General features: G+C 32.9%; 1 protein-coding gene across 1 annotated transcript in view; it reads left to right on the top strand.

The window, feature by feature from the left end:
* The first annotated feature begins 469 nt into the window (after positions 1-469).
* Positions 470-16,386, top strand: part of LOC143253035 (uncharacterized) — a 73,959-nt gene continuing 58,042 nt past the window's right edge. Inside the window, exon 1 of the mRNA XM_076506124.1 lies at positions 470-940. Within this exon, the coding sequence (XP_076362239.1) occupies positions 711-940 (230 nt within the window). The 5' untranslated portion in view covers positions 470-710. The remainder of the gene's footprint in view (positions 941-16,386) is intronic.

The following is a 16,386-nucleotide window of genomic DNA, read 5'->3' as shown; positions in this document are numbered from 1 at the left end:
GTAGCCATGCCGGGTCCGACACAGAAATGAAGCATTCATTTTATTTGAATAAGTTATGTATAAACACATCAACCAGCTGGGGTAATAAGTCCTGAACTTATTGAATGTCAGTTTCTAGGTTATTATTAACGGTAACACAGGTCATCTATATGACTATTATACATTATTGAACGATTGTGTATTTTTAATGTGTATTCTCTGTTCCATAGGGATAAGTGGCTCACAAATGTTAGAATTAATTTTTGAACAAGTTCCCTCGCTTCAAGCAACATTTTATGTAACCAGGTTACTATTTTACATCATCGAAGTAAAACTGGAGTCTGGGTAGCGTTCTATGTTAGCCCACGCGTTTTGTTGCCAAACGTAGGCGGCACCATTCGTATTTTTTCAGAAGCTGTGCAGTGGTGTACAAAATGGCAATATACTAACTAACATGTGCCGCGAAACCACATTCAAGACGCGCGTGCCTTGTGAAATAAACAAGTCTTACTCGAGCTGCTCTTGTGATTAAGAAGTGTTGGTCTACCAGATGGCAGTGCGAACAAGATGCAGCGATGTTCTCATCTAACGGGCACTTAGTGTCTGTCTGCACGTGCCATAGTCGCAACATTCTCGTCTAAACGTGAAAGGGTGACGTCAGCATGTGAGCTGTAGTTCCAAACATTCGTGTGCTTAGTCCGTTAATTACAAGAACATCGCCCTGACCGATTATGAGTACCATAACCATAACCAAGTCTGTACATTCTTACATTATAGTATTTTTCATTATATTTTCTATCGCATCCAGATGGATATATAGTTTGTCAGAGGTACAGGGCCATAGTATTCCTTGTACAAAAGGATGCATCTGTGCCAAACTTCCGCATGTATCTACAGTGGACTGTTCGAATCTGAACCTCACCTTTGTGCCAGTGGATATAAATATCAACGTGTTGTCCTTGTAAGTCATAATCAGTGTTATGAATGATGAAACTCTAAAGTTACAAAGATATGTCGTATTGTTAATAATCCTAAAATATAACTTTAAGTTTATGCTTAGATTTCCCTCAGTCTGAATAATTGAAATTTGGGTCAGAACCAAACTTTTTATTTCGTTTAAACGCACACATGCCACTATATCATGATGCACGATGTAAATCAGCTCTGTTGTTATATGTATACATATTGATGTTACACACCTATTCCGTCAAAGTAAAAACTTATTTACTTTTAAGAACCTTGTTTCAAATGTCAATGTTTGAAGTGCCGATTTTGTTGTTGTTTTTTTGCTGTGCACACATAAAATCTTATTGATTTATGTTTATTCTGTCTCACATTTTTGTAAAACTCATTACACTCATCCTTTGGCTTAAACGCTAGAGACCAGTAGGTTTGTAAGTTGTCACAACCATATCTTGACGCTTTTGATATACTGCTGAATGGTTACATTCATCAGGTGTATCAGCTTTAAATTAAGATCGTCCATATTACAGATTTCATATTCTAAGTAGTCAGAACTATGTGAGTGTAATTTAGTTAAATATATCTTAAGAGTTTATTTTTCCAATTATATATTTATAAACATTTTACGAATCTTTATCTCAAAACTTCTTTTAACAGTTACATCTTGAAACAAATGTAAACCGTAGAGTTTTTTCTTTCGAAATGTTTAAGAACTGAAAATATCATATTTTATAAACTTCTAAACCAAATTGTTTCAGAATAATCGCTTAATTAACAAAATCAAGTCGTTAAAAGCTGTAGTTTCCAGAAAAAAAAGATTTACAGCAAGGCTGTAGTGTTCGATCTTTCGTTTCTCCTTTTCAGCTATTTGCTACTTTTTATTTCAAACTCCACTAATAACTACTTATCAGAGTAACACCCGAAGATTCATATTTTAGAACATGTTATGTTGCTTTGATTCAGCTGTGTTTAGATTATGACGCAGGACATTTGTTTCGTATCAATCAATGAGCTTTATAATGTCATTGAAATTCACATACTTCACGTCATTAAGCATATAGGTGGATTTCTGAATTTGAAGATGCGTTATCCATTCATGATCCAACCACTCAAAAATTTATTGTTTGGTCAATGTACCAAAGTTTCGAACAAAATCGTATACGTGGTAGTAAAGTATAATAAACATAGATTAGTTTCATTTATCTTATGCTGGCGCATTTCGTCTAAAAGCGCCCTCAGTGGCACAGCCGTATGGCTGGGGACTTACAATGCAAGAAACCGGGTTGTGACACCTGTAGTGGTGTGGTGGGCAGAGCACAAATAGCCATTTGTGTAGCTTTGTGTTCAGAACAGTAGTCGTGATCAGAACAGTAATTAAAAACAGTATTAAAAATCACAATAGAATATAATTCTGACATCATGCTAAACAATTCAAAATGCCTTGTAAACTGGAAAGATTGAAAGTGTCAACTAGTTTCTGAATTTTGCAATTAATTCTCGAAATTTAAAAGAAAAAGTTGTTGTAAGATACCAAGTTTTTAACTAATGTATCAAAATACTGTGAAAGAAAACTTCAACATTAAAATGCAGTTAATACCTAAGATTTGTTGTTAAATTTGGTAACGTTTTCTGAAAGCTTCAAAACTTGCTTTAAAGTTCAAAGGGTTTTAAATCGTAATAAGAGCGGTATGAATAACAAAGATAAGAAATATCACACAAAAAAATGTATAAAATCTCTTACTTATTATTTGGTATCCTTAAATTTATATTGTAACATGATAAAACTGGGTTTGTGGAAGTAAACTGAATCTTCTTATTAAATATTGTGTCGTTTCACAATTTCAGCACGAGGTTAGAGTTTTGTTAAGATATTTTGAAAAATATCTTTAAAATCTCTTTAAATCAGCAGCAATTTTCTGTTTTTGAATTTTATACGTGAACCACACCTATCGCAAACTAATTATCTCACAATATTCACCTGCATTGCAAGTTATCACGAAGTTTGGTGATACTGACCATAAGCCTTGTGCTTGCTCTCTAAGTCTTATTTGGTAAGTACACCATAATTTAACAGTTGTATAGTTATTATAAATTTATATACTCTCAGTTCCCAGAATTCTAATAGGAAAGGTTAAGATTTGTTATCAATGGGAAGGATGTCCATTTTCTGCAACTGCAGGTTGTCTATTTAGTCATCAGACTTTATGACGATAAAGAATATTTTCGTAGAGTTTCTTTCCTTTACTAATGATACTGGTATTATTCGTTTACTCATCTGTGGAATATTTTCACATTTTTTTTATTCTTGTCTCATTTATAAAATCCAAACAGGCCAGTTTCATACTTTTTACAGTTCATTTTGTAAAATTCAAATTTTTGTTTTAGATATTTACTTAGATATCTAAGTTAGCAGTCATTAATTCTGAACTGATAGACCATAGTGAAGGCAAGTAGTCAACATGCCATCTTTTTTGGTACTACTGAAATCGAATATTGGAATTTGACAGTCACCTTTATAATATAACCATAGCTCCAAAGGGTGGAGCGTGTTTTTGTACGACAGTTTGGCGTGAACTATGAAACTTATGAAACAAAGCTTCAATTATTTAAATTGTCCTGTTATTCTGTGGCATAAGCTAAAAGTAAGAACTGGAAGATAAGAAGAGATTAATGAGGTTGTTTTGTTGCTAGTTGACATTAAAGAAACATCTGGAGAGATGAGTTGCTATTTGTCTTCCATGTAACAAGTGTCAAAGTTCATTTTAACAATTGACCTCAAACTGCTTTTGTAGATGATGATGTGATATAACAAGAATGGGTGACAAAGTGCTACTCTTCATTAGCTAAGAACGTAGGGACCACGTGGTGCTACATTCGTTACACTCTTTCTGTTACACACTTTTGTGACCAAGCGCCTTGGTGAGATTTAGATTGACCGTGCGGAACTAAAGAAATATTATGACCACAAATTATTTTTATAAATATTAAGGAGGAAATATTGGTTATATAAAAACCAAAAGGCACGCAGCGCCATTCACTGAAAGGGTATTCCAGCCACACACTTCAAGATTTGTTTTCAACTTGAATATTATAGCATAGACTGAAGGTTGCTTGGTAATAAACGCTGCATTACAATTCCAACACAGCGAGTCATGCTGTTAGATAAAAATTTCCCAGAGCCCAGTTTCTTTGAGCATGAATATTCCAAGATAATGGTAAAGTATATCTTACACGAAAACAATCATATCTAATGTACAGTCCTTGATTATTTTGACAGAAAAAAATAATTTGTTACACTGAGTCGTGAAAACAATAGATGTTAGTATATTAACAAAATTGGTTTGATTTGGTATCAGCTTCCCAAACGGAGATTGGTTTTGATTCCTGTCTGGGTAGACAGGACATATGTAGATGCTACAATGTAGTTCATAGTTACAGAACGAAGACTGTCAAAAATAGATGATAGTGAGATACATCAATAAATGTTATAGTAGAATACCTAGAGATGAAATAAAGGTGTTGTTGTAATTAACAGTAGCCAGTTAATTATGAGTGCGTTGCAAAGAATAAAGCTACATTTAGCCGTTTCCAACGTTTCACTCGAATGGTGTTTACACCTTTAAAAATGAGGTTTTCTCATACCAAGACCAAGCAGTCATAGGAAAGATTTTTTGCTTTGTTTTTTAATTTCGCACAAAGCTACTCGAGGACTATCTGTGCTAGCCGTCCCTAATTTAGTAGTGTAAGACTAGAGGGAAGGTAGCTAGTCATCACCACCCACCGCCAGCCAACTCTTGGGCTACTCTTTTACTAACAAATAGTGGGATTGACCGTTACATTATAATGTCCCCACGGCTGAAAGGGCGAGCATGTTTGGCGCGACGGGGATGCGAACACGCGACCCTCAGATTACGAGTCGCACGCCTTAACACGCTTGGCCATGTCGGGCCCCTTAGGAAAGAACGGTAGTGATTCTAAGTCACCACCTGGATGTAAATAATTAATGAAAAGTTGTGAAGTATTGTACTTTCCCAGAACCTGGGGTTTATATATAGGAACTATCCTATGAGACGAAGGATCCTCGAGTATGTTGACTTGTGAATAAACAAATTTGACTTTTGTAGCAAAATAGTAAGAGATGATCTATGGAATGGTAAATTCTGAGTTATACCGTCTTCATCACTGCCATACAACTTCTGAATAAAACGTCCACTGCTGGGACAGTGGTAAATCTACGGATTCAGAAAGCTAAAATGAGAGATTCGATTATTCTCGGTGAACACAGAAATTAGCCCCATGTGGCTCTGATATAAGAAAAAAACACAATAAAAGAAACAAGAATTGTATCTTCTCCATCTAGCAACAAAACGTGTGGGCTAACACGAAGCACTACCCAAATTTTAGTTTTATTTAGATGAAGTCAGGTGTTAATCCGGTTACACAAAATGTTGTTTGGGGCGAGGGAACTTGCTCATAAATATAATTACAACATTTATGAGCCACATGTTCCTATTGGACAGAGAAGAAGAGTCTTGGGCACACTAGTATATAACAGCGATATAAGTGGTTCTTTTTTTCATTACTAATAACCTACTAACTAACGTTCAACAAATTCAAGAATAAGCTTCATCTAGTCAATATTGAAGTTATTCTGTCAAACAGAATTACAATATAGTGAAATCTATCCATAACGTATTGCTAGAAAATATAAATGAATAGGAAGCTAAGAATGTTAGTAACATCACGTATTATTCATGCTTACACATTATATTACGTGATTAGGACGACGATATACTTGAATTTGTTTGTATCTTTGTTTGTTCGGAAGGGCTAACTGGGCTAACCATCCCTAATCTAACAGTGAAATACTAGAAGGAAGGTAGCTAGTCATCATCACCTATCGCCAACTTTTGAACTATTATTTTATCAACGAATGGTAGAATTGACATTCACGTTATAACGCCCTCACAGCTGAACGGGCGAGCACTTTTGGTGAGACGGTGGCTCCAGTCCGCGACCCACAGACTGTTAAGTCAAGTATCCTAAAAACCTGACCATACTTGTCCCATATCCTTGAAAATATGAAGTTAAAAACAAACATACAATAGTCTAGTTCGTAGCAACATTATTTTGTGAATGCTCTTTTTTACTGTCAGATTTTTTTCACTACAACCTTAGTTTTTATAACTGCTTTCCATGTGTCATCTGTGACTGCAATTTTAAAAACTGCGAGCACGCATTTTAAGAGGTGTTGTCTCCGTTTTTGTTTTTTCTGAAATTTCAAATTGATTTATGCGAGAAACTGCTTTATTTCTTTGTATTGCATTTTCGGTTTTAGTGTCGCTTTTATTTTATAATTATTATATATTAGAGGAAGCTATATTCCCACAACACTGCAGAAGGTGAATGGTAGTATTATATGTGGAATACTGTGTCATGTGTATCCATATCTTGTTTTTCTTCTTTCTTCCTCATGTGATGTTTGTGAATTGAGATTTAAACCTTCAGATCTTTTATCCATACCATTTTGTGAGTTATTCTGGAGATATCTCTTTAAAATGTATTTTTAAACCTTTTACTAAAGCACAGTTTGTGCCCTAACTTAATTCGTTTGTCTTTCATGTGCCTTTGTTGCCCTTAAACGTTGAAATTTACATGAGTAATGGGTGATGTTACCAAGTAAGTGCACAGACTAAACGTTGGCTTAGTCAAAAATGTTTCCATTCGTGTAGTGAAGGTTTTCTCTTTTTAAATTCACTTTTCATGTATATGTATTTTTTTAAAAATTAAACTGTTACAACTTTTTATAACAATAAGTAATACAGTGAAATTTATGAAATATTCTTATTCTTTTGATATTTCGGATTTGTAATATATCTCACCTTAGCGTAATTTGAGGTTCACTGTTGTCAACTGCGCTTCAAATTACGCAAAGTTAAGGCTCTTAATTCATTATAACTAGGAGGTGTGGCTTGCTGCTGATATTTTTCTTGATTAGGACTGAGAAATCAGTGATAGTACAGTGCGGCTCTGCTCTAAAATAAACAAACAAGAAGCCACTGAAATTTATCCTCGGTAATTATATTGATATATTCATGGCTTTGTTCTTACTATGCCACAAAGAAAACAACAAAAACGGTGATTATGTTTGTAGAACCTGATTAAAGAATGCAGTAGCTTGTTTAAAGGAGAACTGTTAAACGACCTTCTCTATAAATCTAGTAGTGAAGCTTCTGGCAACAGTAAGAAGTATGCTACCAAAGAAGAAACAACTTAAATTATGTCTTTTAATCCCTGTACATGAGAGAAAGGAAAGATGATGTAGAGACAGGTAGAGGAAGTAGAGCGTTCTAAATTTAAAATTACTTTCAGTATTTCATTTCTGGCAGAATACTTTAATATCATTTCAGAGAATAGAAAGAGAAAACTAGAAGATACAGCGGATCTTACATCACTTGTTGAACAACTTAATCTCTAGGTATATCGAATTTTTTATTTATAAATATTTCCTCTGGTTACTTTAAATGTGACTTTATCAATTCAGATATTGTATAACTTCAGGAGAAACTTTCAAAAGCGGTTGTAGAGAAAATTGTGCTCAACATAAATATTCATTATATACTGGAAGACGTATAATATATTACATATTTTGTATTTTTATATTATCTGATGACACATGTTATAATGTTTTCAAAGAGGGTGTATTATATGTGAATTGCTTGGTATTACCTATCTGATTACATCTGTGTGTTTTCAAGGAGAAGATATTGTATGTGAATGACATTCTATTATTCTATGTGATGACATCTATGATGTTCTCATAAAGATGATGTGATTTATAAATGTATTTCTATTTTAAAACTTACAATACTTAATAAAATCTGAACTAAATGGTACAATGTAATTAACGTTCGTTGCGTTATGCTAGAGTACTAAAAGACCAGCCAAATGTTGCCATTGTATCTTTATTTCTGGTTCTTGGATACTATTAATGGTTTGTTACTTATTTTGATTGTTTCAAGAATAATTATGACAAGTTTGTCAGCGCCAAAATATCTTGTTAGTACTTTGTTTATGTTGTTCAGTATAGTCTGTCTAAGTTAGTTTTCCATATTATTTAGCTAAGAAGAGATATTCTTCGATTTTCAGTAATTTTCTTTTAGTGATGGTGTTTCTGTGAGGTGAATAATGTGTAAATTGTAAATAAAGTGTTGACACCACGTAGGTGTCTGGTGAATTAGTGTATATATATGCAGCTTCACAAACTAAGTTCAATAATATTTTAGTTTTAAACCTAAATTTGCCGTGCAAGTGGCACACGGTAAAGTTAATTTGTGATTTACAGCAAGGTTTCACACTTTAGATATGTATTTAGATTCTTTTTTCCCATACTTCGTATAAGAAAAGCAAAATTCTATTATCACCAAAACGTTGTCATAATCCTATTCACCCCTTCCCCTGTTTTCATGATGATAAGGATACTTTATTTTGTATCTTTATTTGTTCATTAATATGAGTTTCTTGTCTACTCTTATATGGTGTGCTTTCGTATTGATATAATTTAGTATTTCAGTTTTTTGTTTTGAATCAGTTGTTATTTTAACTTTTACCTTACATGTTTACAGGTTAGAGTAAAATAAGTATTTTATACTTCCTGTAATAAATTCAATGTAACACATCACTAACGTTAAATTATTTAAAATTTTGATTGTTGGCAGATTTCTAGTACCCTATTGTATGAAACTTTACTATCCAGGTAAACCGGAGTGGTGTAAGAAAGTAGAAAACTTCTCAATAACGGAATATTCTAATGATGTGAAATCGGTGTAGCCGATTTACTTTAATACATTCATTTCAATAACTACGTTTCTTTCAGTTTAATGCACGTAACGTATACTGCTAAATGTGTATGGTGCAATTCTCACCTATTTTCTACATTTGTAGAAGATTCTAGACAGTAAAAATAAACAATATATGTTTACGAAAACACTAATGTGTCTTCGAATATTGTTGTCAAGGGAATTTTCGAAAATATCGACTAATGATTATAAAACCTAGCCATCGCAAGACTCGGGAAGACAAAAGGATAATGTTAGGTCGCTACAGTTAGTATACTATAAGCCTCGGAAGCTATAACTTTGATAAAAGCTTATTAATCGGAAAACTACAGATATGAACGTTTATAGATTTCAAACATTATAAACCGTTCAACTTCAGGGAATTAACTTCGGACGTTAGAATTTCTTCGAGGACATTAGATGCCTGGTAAAAAGTGAGCTCATAAACCGTGTGAGGTCAACCAATAATATAGCTAGCGTTACCTTGAAGAGAAGTGTAACAAATCATTTCAGGATTAATTCGTTCGTCGTGGACTTGGACCGTCGATAAAATATTCAGTTCCAGACCACATAGGAGACTCAATATTGTTTTAGGGTTTATAAAATTTTTGTACATAAACCATTATTTGTAATAATTGTTATTACAAATTGTACTGTTGTTTGTATGTTAAAATATATTTGTGTTAAGAAATAAAATTGTGTCTATCAATCTTGTGTATCAATACACAGGAGATTCGTAGAGGATAAATTATAACGTGTAACATAATAAATTGGAAGCTTGTATCCGAGATCTGAATCAAAGACATGCTTAGTTCTAATTTAAAATTCCAATCATTCAAGATCTGACCATGTCTGATTATCAAGGTTTTCCTTCCTCAATTAGACAAGAAGTTTATGTCGCTCTCTCTCTAGAAAATTGCACCAATTATGATAAGGTTAAAGCAGATGTTCTCAAAGGATACGAGTTAGTATCGGAGCCTTATAGCCAAAAGTTTTGAGATTATCATAAGCAAGATAATAAAACTTATATGGTATCCTCCCACGAAAAAGAGGTTCATTGGCAACAGTTTCGACAAATTAAGACAATTATGACTAATTGAGGGATTTAAAAGCTGTACAAGTGATGATATCAAAACTCATTTGGATGAAAGAAAGTTGAAAGACTAGAGTAAACAGCTGTTTTTCCGATTATTACATTTTAACACATAAAACCACTCTTCATAAAAATGAAATTGCTGCCAGCTCAGCAGAAACCTGTACCTGATCAGTCCACTATAGTTGATGATTTTTATAAACAAATCCATCTTCTTTAGTTTGAAATCTTATGACATTCAGCATAAAACTTCATCCAGATCATCAAAGCCTGTCCCCCTTTTTTTTTAGAAAAACCTGGTCATGTTATGTCTGATTGTTGGAGTTTAAAAAAGAAAAGGAGGCCAGTTCTACTGCGTTGGTATCCACATATGGACATGCTTTCACCAAATAACTCAATATTGTTTATTTGACTGCTGATAAAAAAACTAATGTAGTTAAAGAGCAATTTGGACCTTTTTGTCTGTTGTTTCTGTGTCTTTGAAAAATGAAAGTGCTAATCCTTTACCCATACGTACTTGATGTGATACTGGGGCGACTCAATCTTTAGATTCAAGTTCTGTCACTGGTGAGTCTGTTATTACTCAGAGTGTTGAGGGTGGCTTTGTTAATGTTTCTCTTCATAACATTTATTTAACATCAGACCTAGTATCGAGATCAGTTGTGGTTAGAATAACATATACTCTGCCAATTCATGGTGTATCATTATTGTTGGGAAGCAATTTGTCTGAGGTAAGAGCTACTGCCGAATCTAAAATGGCTGTTTCATCTCAGGATAATGTTGTTGAGAAGACGTCAGACGTGTTTTCCTCGTGTGCTGTGACTCGAGCCCAGGCTGAGAAAGTAAGATAAAAAGAAACGATAGTTAGGTATTCAGGAGAGAACATTATAGACTTGTCACAGGCAATTTTTGGATTCAACATGGATCTTGTGAATGATTTGGTGAGTGACAATGATGAACGTAAGGGATCTGATTGAGTTAAACAAGAAAATGATCCGCAGATCTCAATACTATTTAAATATGCACTCCCAAAGAATAAACTAGAGAAAGTTTCCTATGGTTACTTTTGCAAAAATGATGTACTCATGAAAAAAATAGAGACCACTAAATACCAGCTTGAGGGGACAGCGCCGTAGTTTATCAAATTATTGTTCCAAAAGAATATCATTCGAAAATATTAAAAGTTGTTCATGAGCATTCCCATGGTAGGTCACTTAGGTTTGAACAAGACATGTGACAAAATAATAAGACATTACTTTTATTCAAAAGTTAGGCAAGATGTTTCTCAGTTTTGTGTGAACTTGTCATACATGTCAGTTGGCTGGAAACCTAATAAGAAAATTCCTGTTACTTTTATGAAGAACACCTCAGTAATGTGATTATTGATTGTGTTAAGCTAATATGGATAACAATAGTGTTTAAGCGCTTTTACGTGCTATGTAATTTTATTATCATACGGTTATTTATATTGATCATATTATATACCATCGTAATTTTTGGACTTGTATAATTATTTGACAATTTATTATATTTAATGTATATTCATAATGTATTTGTATATATATATATATGGCATCTTATGCCAATTTTTGATTCTATAAGTAGGGAGGTTTAACAAATTTAGTTATACATTATTTCCACATCAACGTTTGTTTCAGGTTAATGCATGTAACGTATATTGTTAAATGTGTGTTGCGCAAGTCCCGCCTGTTCTTTAAATTTGTAGATTATCGACAGTAAGAATCAACAAGATATGTTTTACAAAAGTACTAGCATATCTTTGAATATTCTTTCCCACTGAACTTTTGAGAACGTCACCCTAAAAGTTTATAAATCGACGCGCAATGAGACATTTATATATTCTTGGTTTGCTTCAGTTAGTATACTATAAACCTCGGAAGCAATTACTGTGTTAAACGTTACTAATTAGAAGACTACAGATATTTGAACAGAAATGTTTATAGATTTAGAACATTAGAAATTGCCCAATTTAGTAAATTACTTTGGCTTTGTTATTTTTATGAAGAAATTAGATATTTTCCTCGGTAAAAAATAAGCTTATAAACTTCCTGAGGCCAACCAAGAATAAAACTAGCTAGCTTTTCGGTCAAGAGAAGTATAAGAATATCAACTCAAAGTTAATTCCCTTGTCGTAGACTGAACTTCAATAGAATATTCAGTTCCAGACCAAATAGGTGACCAAATATTGTTTGTGAATTTGTATAATGTTTGTATATATATATAAATCATTATTTGTAATAACTACCATTATAAACTGTACTGTTCTTTGCATATTAAAATATATTTGCGTTAAGAAAGAAAACTGTGTATCAATCATGTTGGCAAATGTCGTAAATTTAATACATATCGACATTTAATTGACTTTTAAAGTAAAATTAACATTTCCGGCTATTTGAAATCGCAGTATATAACGTACGTAACAAAAAAAATCGGAGACTCACTCGTCCGAGATTGACATCAAGTAAGCCGCAGTGGTGAAACAAATCAGTAACATTCTGAAAAGCTGAATGAATATTCTAAAAGTGTGAAATCCTGAGGTAATTATTCTGAGAGCATAAAACTGATTGAAACCCCGTTTTAATGTATGTTAACCACTGATTTTTAGCATAGGCAAGAGTTTCATGTCACTTTTTTTTTTTATCAAAGCAAAATTTAAAGTCATAAAGTGACAACTGTTCTCGATTATTTAAATGCATATAAAGTCAAACATTCTTTACTAGTGTTTTACTTCTTGTTGTTCTAAACAACATCCAATCTAGGCAGATGCAGTTTGTGAAACTTCAAATTTAATAATGTTTAGTCTACCTAAAAACTCCTCCAGAACAATTTCCTTTAATAAGTAATTTAAATGAAAAAGCTATATTTAAATAAATTTCATTACGTGTGTTAACCAAAATCCAGATTCATTTGAAATGGCTTTTAATAAACTTGAGATGATTAATTTTCACGTGACATATTCTCTACTAAGTCTAAAGATGATCTAACAAGAGGTCTAAAAATAATTTCACTAAATTTGGATGTTTAGCGCGGATAGAACAGTTTTAAGAATTATTTTATATTCTTTACTGCTATCTATTCATTGCCAACATGCATAAGAAATGTTACATTTAAACACTATTTACACAATATATCATCTCATCTTTATTTTTGTTGTAGAAATTCGCTTAATTAAGAGACTTTTACTTTCCATGATACTAAAAATTTACTTTTGTATGCAAGAAGACGTTCACCTTTCTGGTTTATTTGGTGCTTCTGTAACAAAGTTATTCTAGATTAATAAAGTATTCATAAGTTTTAACCAAACTTCTTGTTTTATTTCAATCTTAGATATAAGAAGTTTTTAGGTTCACTAACAAGTTTTCTTTCATGTTTATTTAGAATTTATACATGAGAATTTCTTAAGATTAAGTGTTGATAAGTTTAAAAACCTTTTTTAACTTCTTTAATACTTCAACGTATAGGAAACCTTTAAACTCGATTATTATATGTAGAATTAAGCAAGTTTCCTTCTCGATTTATTTAATATTAACACAGTATTTTTTTCTTATCAATTGTTTTTAAGTTCAATGCACATCGGTTACTTTTGAAAAGTCTGATAGCTTATAATATAAAATTCCGGGTTAAATACCTAACGTAAGCACAGCACAGATACAAATTTTGAAAGTTTGTTCTTTTTCTCGTATTCGCAAGTTTGTTTTTGTTAATAAGCACAAAGTTACATGATGGTTTATCTGTGCTATGCCCACCTGTGTTTAGTGCTGGTAAGAAAACAATCATTGATACTTAACTTAGTGTTTTATTTTTTTATAATGTTTTGTTAACATAAAAAACCTCAAGTGGTCTATTTACAAGTAAGAAGCTTTCTTCCTGTGTTGATTTTCTATATTTCCTTGCGATCTTACTTTGAAACTTACACTATACGTGTCGAAACTTCAGAACAAGTCTTTGAATCCATCCATTGCTCAGTTTGGAAAACATCATAAGTTGATAAAACCGCTCTAGGCTATTTGTTACATATTCTTCTGTCTAGTCCGATAAACAGAACTGATGTTAAACAAGTAGTAGATAGGTGTAAAGTACCTACATCCTCGCAGGAGTTGAGTTCTAGATCTAGTAGGAGAATCCTATCTAGTTTTAAGAACTGTGAGTTTCTTAATATATTACATGAATATCACCTTAGACTATTGGTGAAGGGCTCGGCATGGCCAAGTGTGTTAAGGCGTTCGACTCGTCATCCGAGGGTCGCGGGTTCGAATCCCGGTCGCACCAAACATACTCGCCCTTTCAGCCGTGGGGGCGTTATAATGGTACGGTCAATCCCACTATTCGTTGGTAAAAGAGTAGCCCAAGAGTTGGCAGTGGGTGGTGATGACTAGTTGTCTTCCCTCTAGTCTTACACTGCTTTGCGCGTATTGCAAAAAACAAACAAACGAAAACAAACTATTGGTGCAATAAACACTATGTATAATAAAAGTTAATTTGACGTTAAAAGCTGTTATTACAGCATTTTGAGGTGTCATTTAATTATTTTTACACTTATTAATTACTAACAAATCATATAATTTATTTGTCAATCGTCTCATATGCAATAAATCTTGTACTTCACTATCTAAAACCTGAATGTTTAATGGATGAAAACGAATGTCATTCTTTGGTTTATCTTTGTTTAGTGTAAAAAATACCTTAATGCATTTCTACCTGATTATCTATAAATCTGTAAAAAAGATTTAGATGAAAAAGGATTTTAGCTAGGTGTGGGTAGGCCTATAGCGTATGGAGGTGAAGTGTTGTTCTTATAGAAATTTAGTATCTTATGAACCAAATAACTCCGGCACCTAACCAAGAGGTGTTTGTTTTATTAAGAATTGTGAACGGGAAACTTGGCAGCACGATTCATTACAGAAACATGGGACAAGTGTTACAGGAGTTAAGCTTGAATTAAGTTCATTATGTCAAGCAGAACTGCAGGTTTTTTTAATATCATATGACCGAAGCGTGATTACAATTGGAACTGTGAAGAGATTTTTGAATTAACCAAACCAAATTATCTGCAATTAGACTATGTTTAACGCCACGTTTTGAAAGTTAAAAATTGGATTACTGTATTTTAGATATCATAGTAACTTAGTGAAGATCATGTTTTCAAGGAGTTTACTGATACAGTTAAGTGATGGGATTCAATTATTTGGGTTCTTTCTTAGAAATGTTTGTTATAAGAGCGAATTTCAATTGTGATAAATAATACTTGTAAGAACTTATGAGTAAAAGCAAAAAATATATCAATCACGCTACATCTGCCATATCCAATACCGATGAGGCATTTTGAGTAATATTAGGATTGCGACAGATATGGTTGTAGTCTAGATGCTACCTATATTATAAATTTTCACAAAAATGACTGTTTAGGTGTAAACAAGAGAAAGTAGGAGAAATGATATCATTTTTTAGTAAGGGGAAAAGTGAGTTTTTAACGATGGATTTGCTGAGTCTGGGGCTATTTTTTAAACGTTTGATATGAATTTTAATTTATATGATGGAATGTGGTCTGTTTATGTTGCCTAGAAAGAAAATAGAATTTTGGGTTGCAGCATGAGTGGCTGGTAATTACTATGGGTAAAAGTGTTTAGGTTAGGGAAAGTGAAAATGACTGTTAAATGTTCATCAAAGTTTAGCTTTTACGCTTTTGTTTGTCATTATTGCTACAGACGTACTTAAATTTGTGTCAGAATAGTGATGAATAAGTTACTGTCTTGTCAAGAGAAATACAGCTTTATTTTTTTTTTTTTTAGAATCCACTGACTTACTTAATGAACTTATAAGTTCGGTTTTTATTGTCAAGATGTCATAGATGAGCTACATTTTAATGTATTTTCACTCATGCTGTCAAGAAAATCGAATATAAACAAAAGGTTATTTATAAAAATATTCTTTGGTTGATACCGATGATACGTTCGTACATAAAGTGACGGATAGAGTTGATAAGGTACCCGGATGTAAACAAACTGTTATCCTTTGGGCAGTTCTGATGGAACAATTGGATGTACACAAACGGTTTGTTATGCCATTCTGCTCTTCCGAACCACCCATGAAAAATCACACAATGTCTCTGTTGCGTATACACAAACTAAAACACAACACACATCACAAATATCACCGCTCCCAGATTCAATAGAACGTTTTTTAAATATCCATATAAAGTTTATCATTTACAAGATATGGAAACATTTACTTTTATTGTGTGTGTGACCTTTTTAAAAAGTAAGTAAGTACTTTATAGTGATGTACGTTTCATTGATGCTAACAGTTAACGTATCGATATATTCAGTTCTGAGGTTTTTAAAACAATTTACCATACATGTAACTTTTTACGTGGCTATAAATTAAGAAAATATTGCCAAGTTGTGTCTTTAATAAGGCCTACTATGAAACAGTTAAGATCAACTATCGGCGTCTGTGTGAGAGGAACAACCTCCGATTGTATCTGTGCATAGA

This window comes from Tachypleus tridentatus, chromosome 6, assembly GCF_004210375.1.
Source record: "Tachypleus tridentatus isolate NWPU-2018 chromosome 6, ASM421037v1, whole genome shotgun sequence".
Taxonomy (NCBI): Eukaryota; Metazoa; Arthropoda; class Merostomata; order Xiphosura; family Limulidae; genus Tachypleus; species Tachypleus tridentatus.
This window is presented reverse-complemented; position numbering and strand designations above follow the sequence as displayed.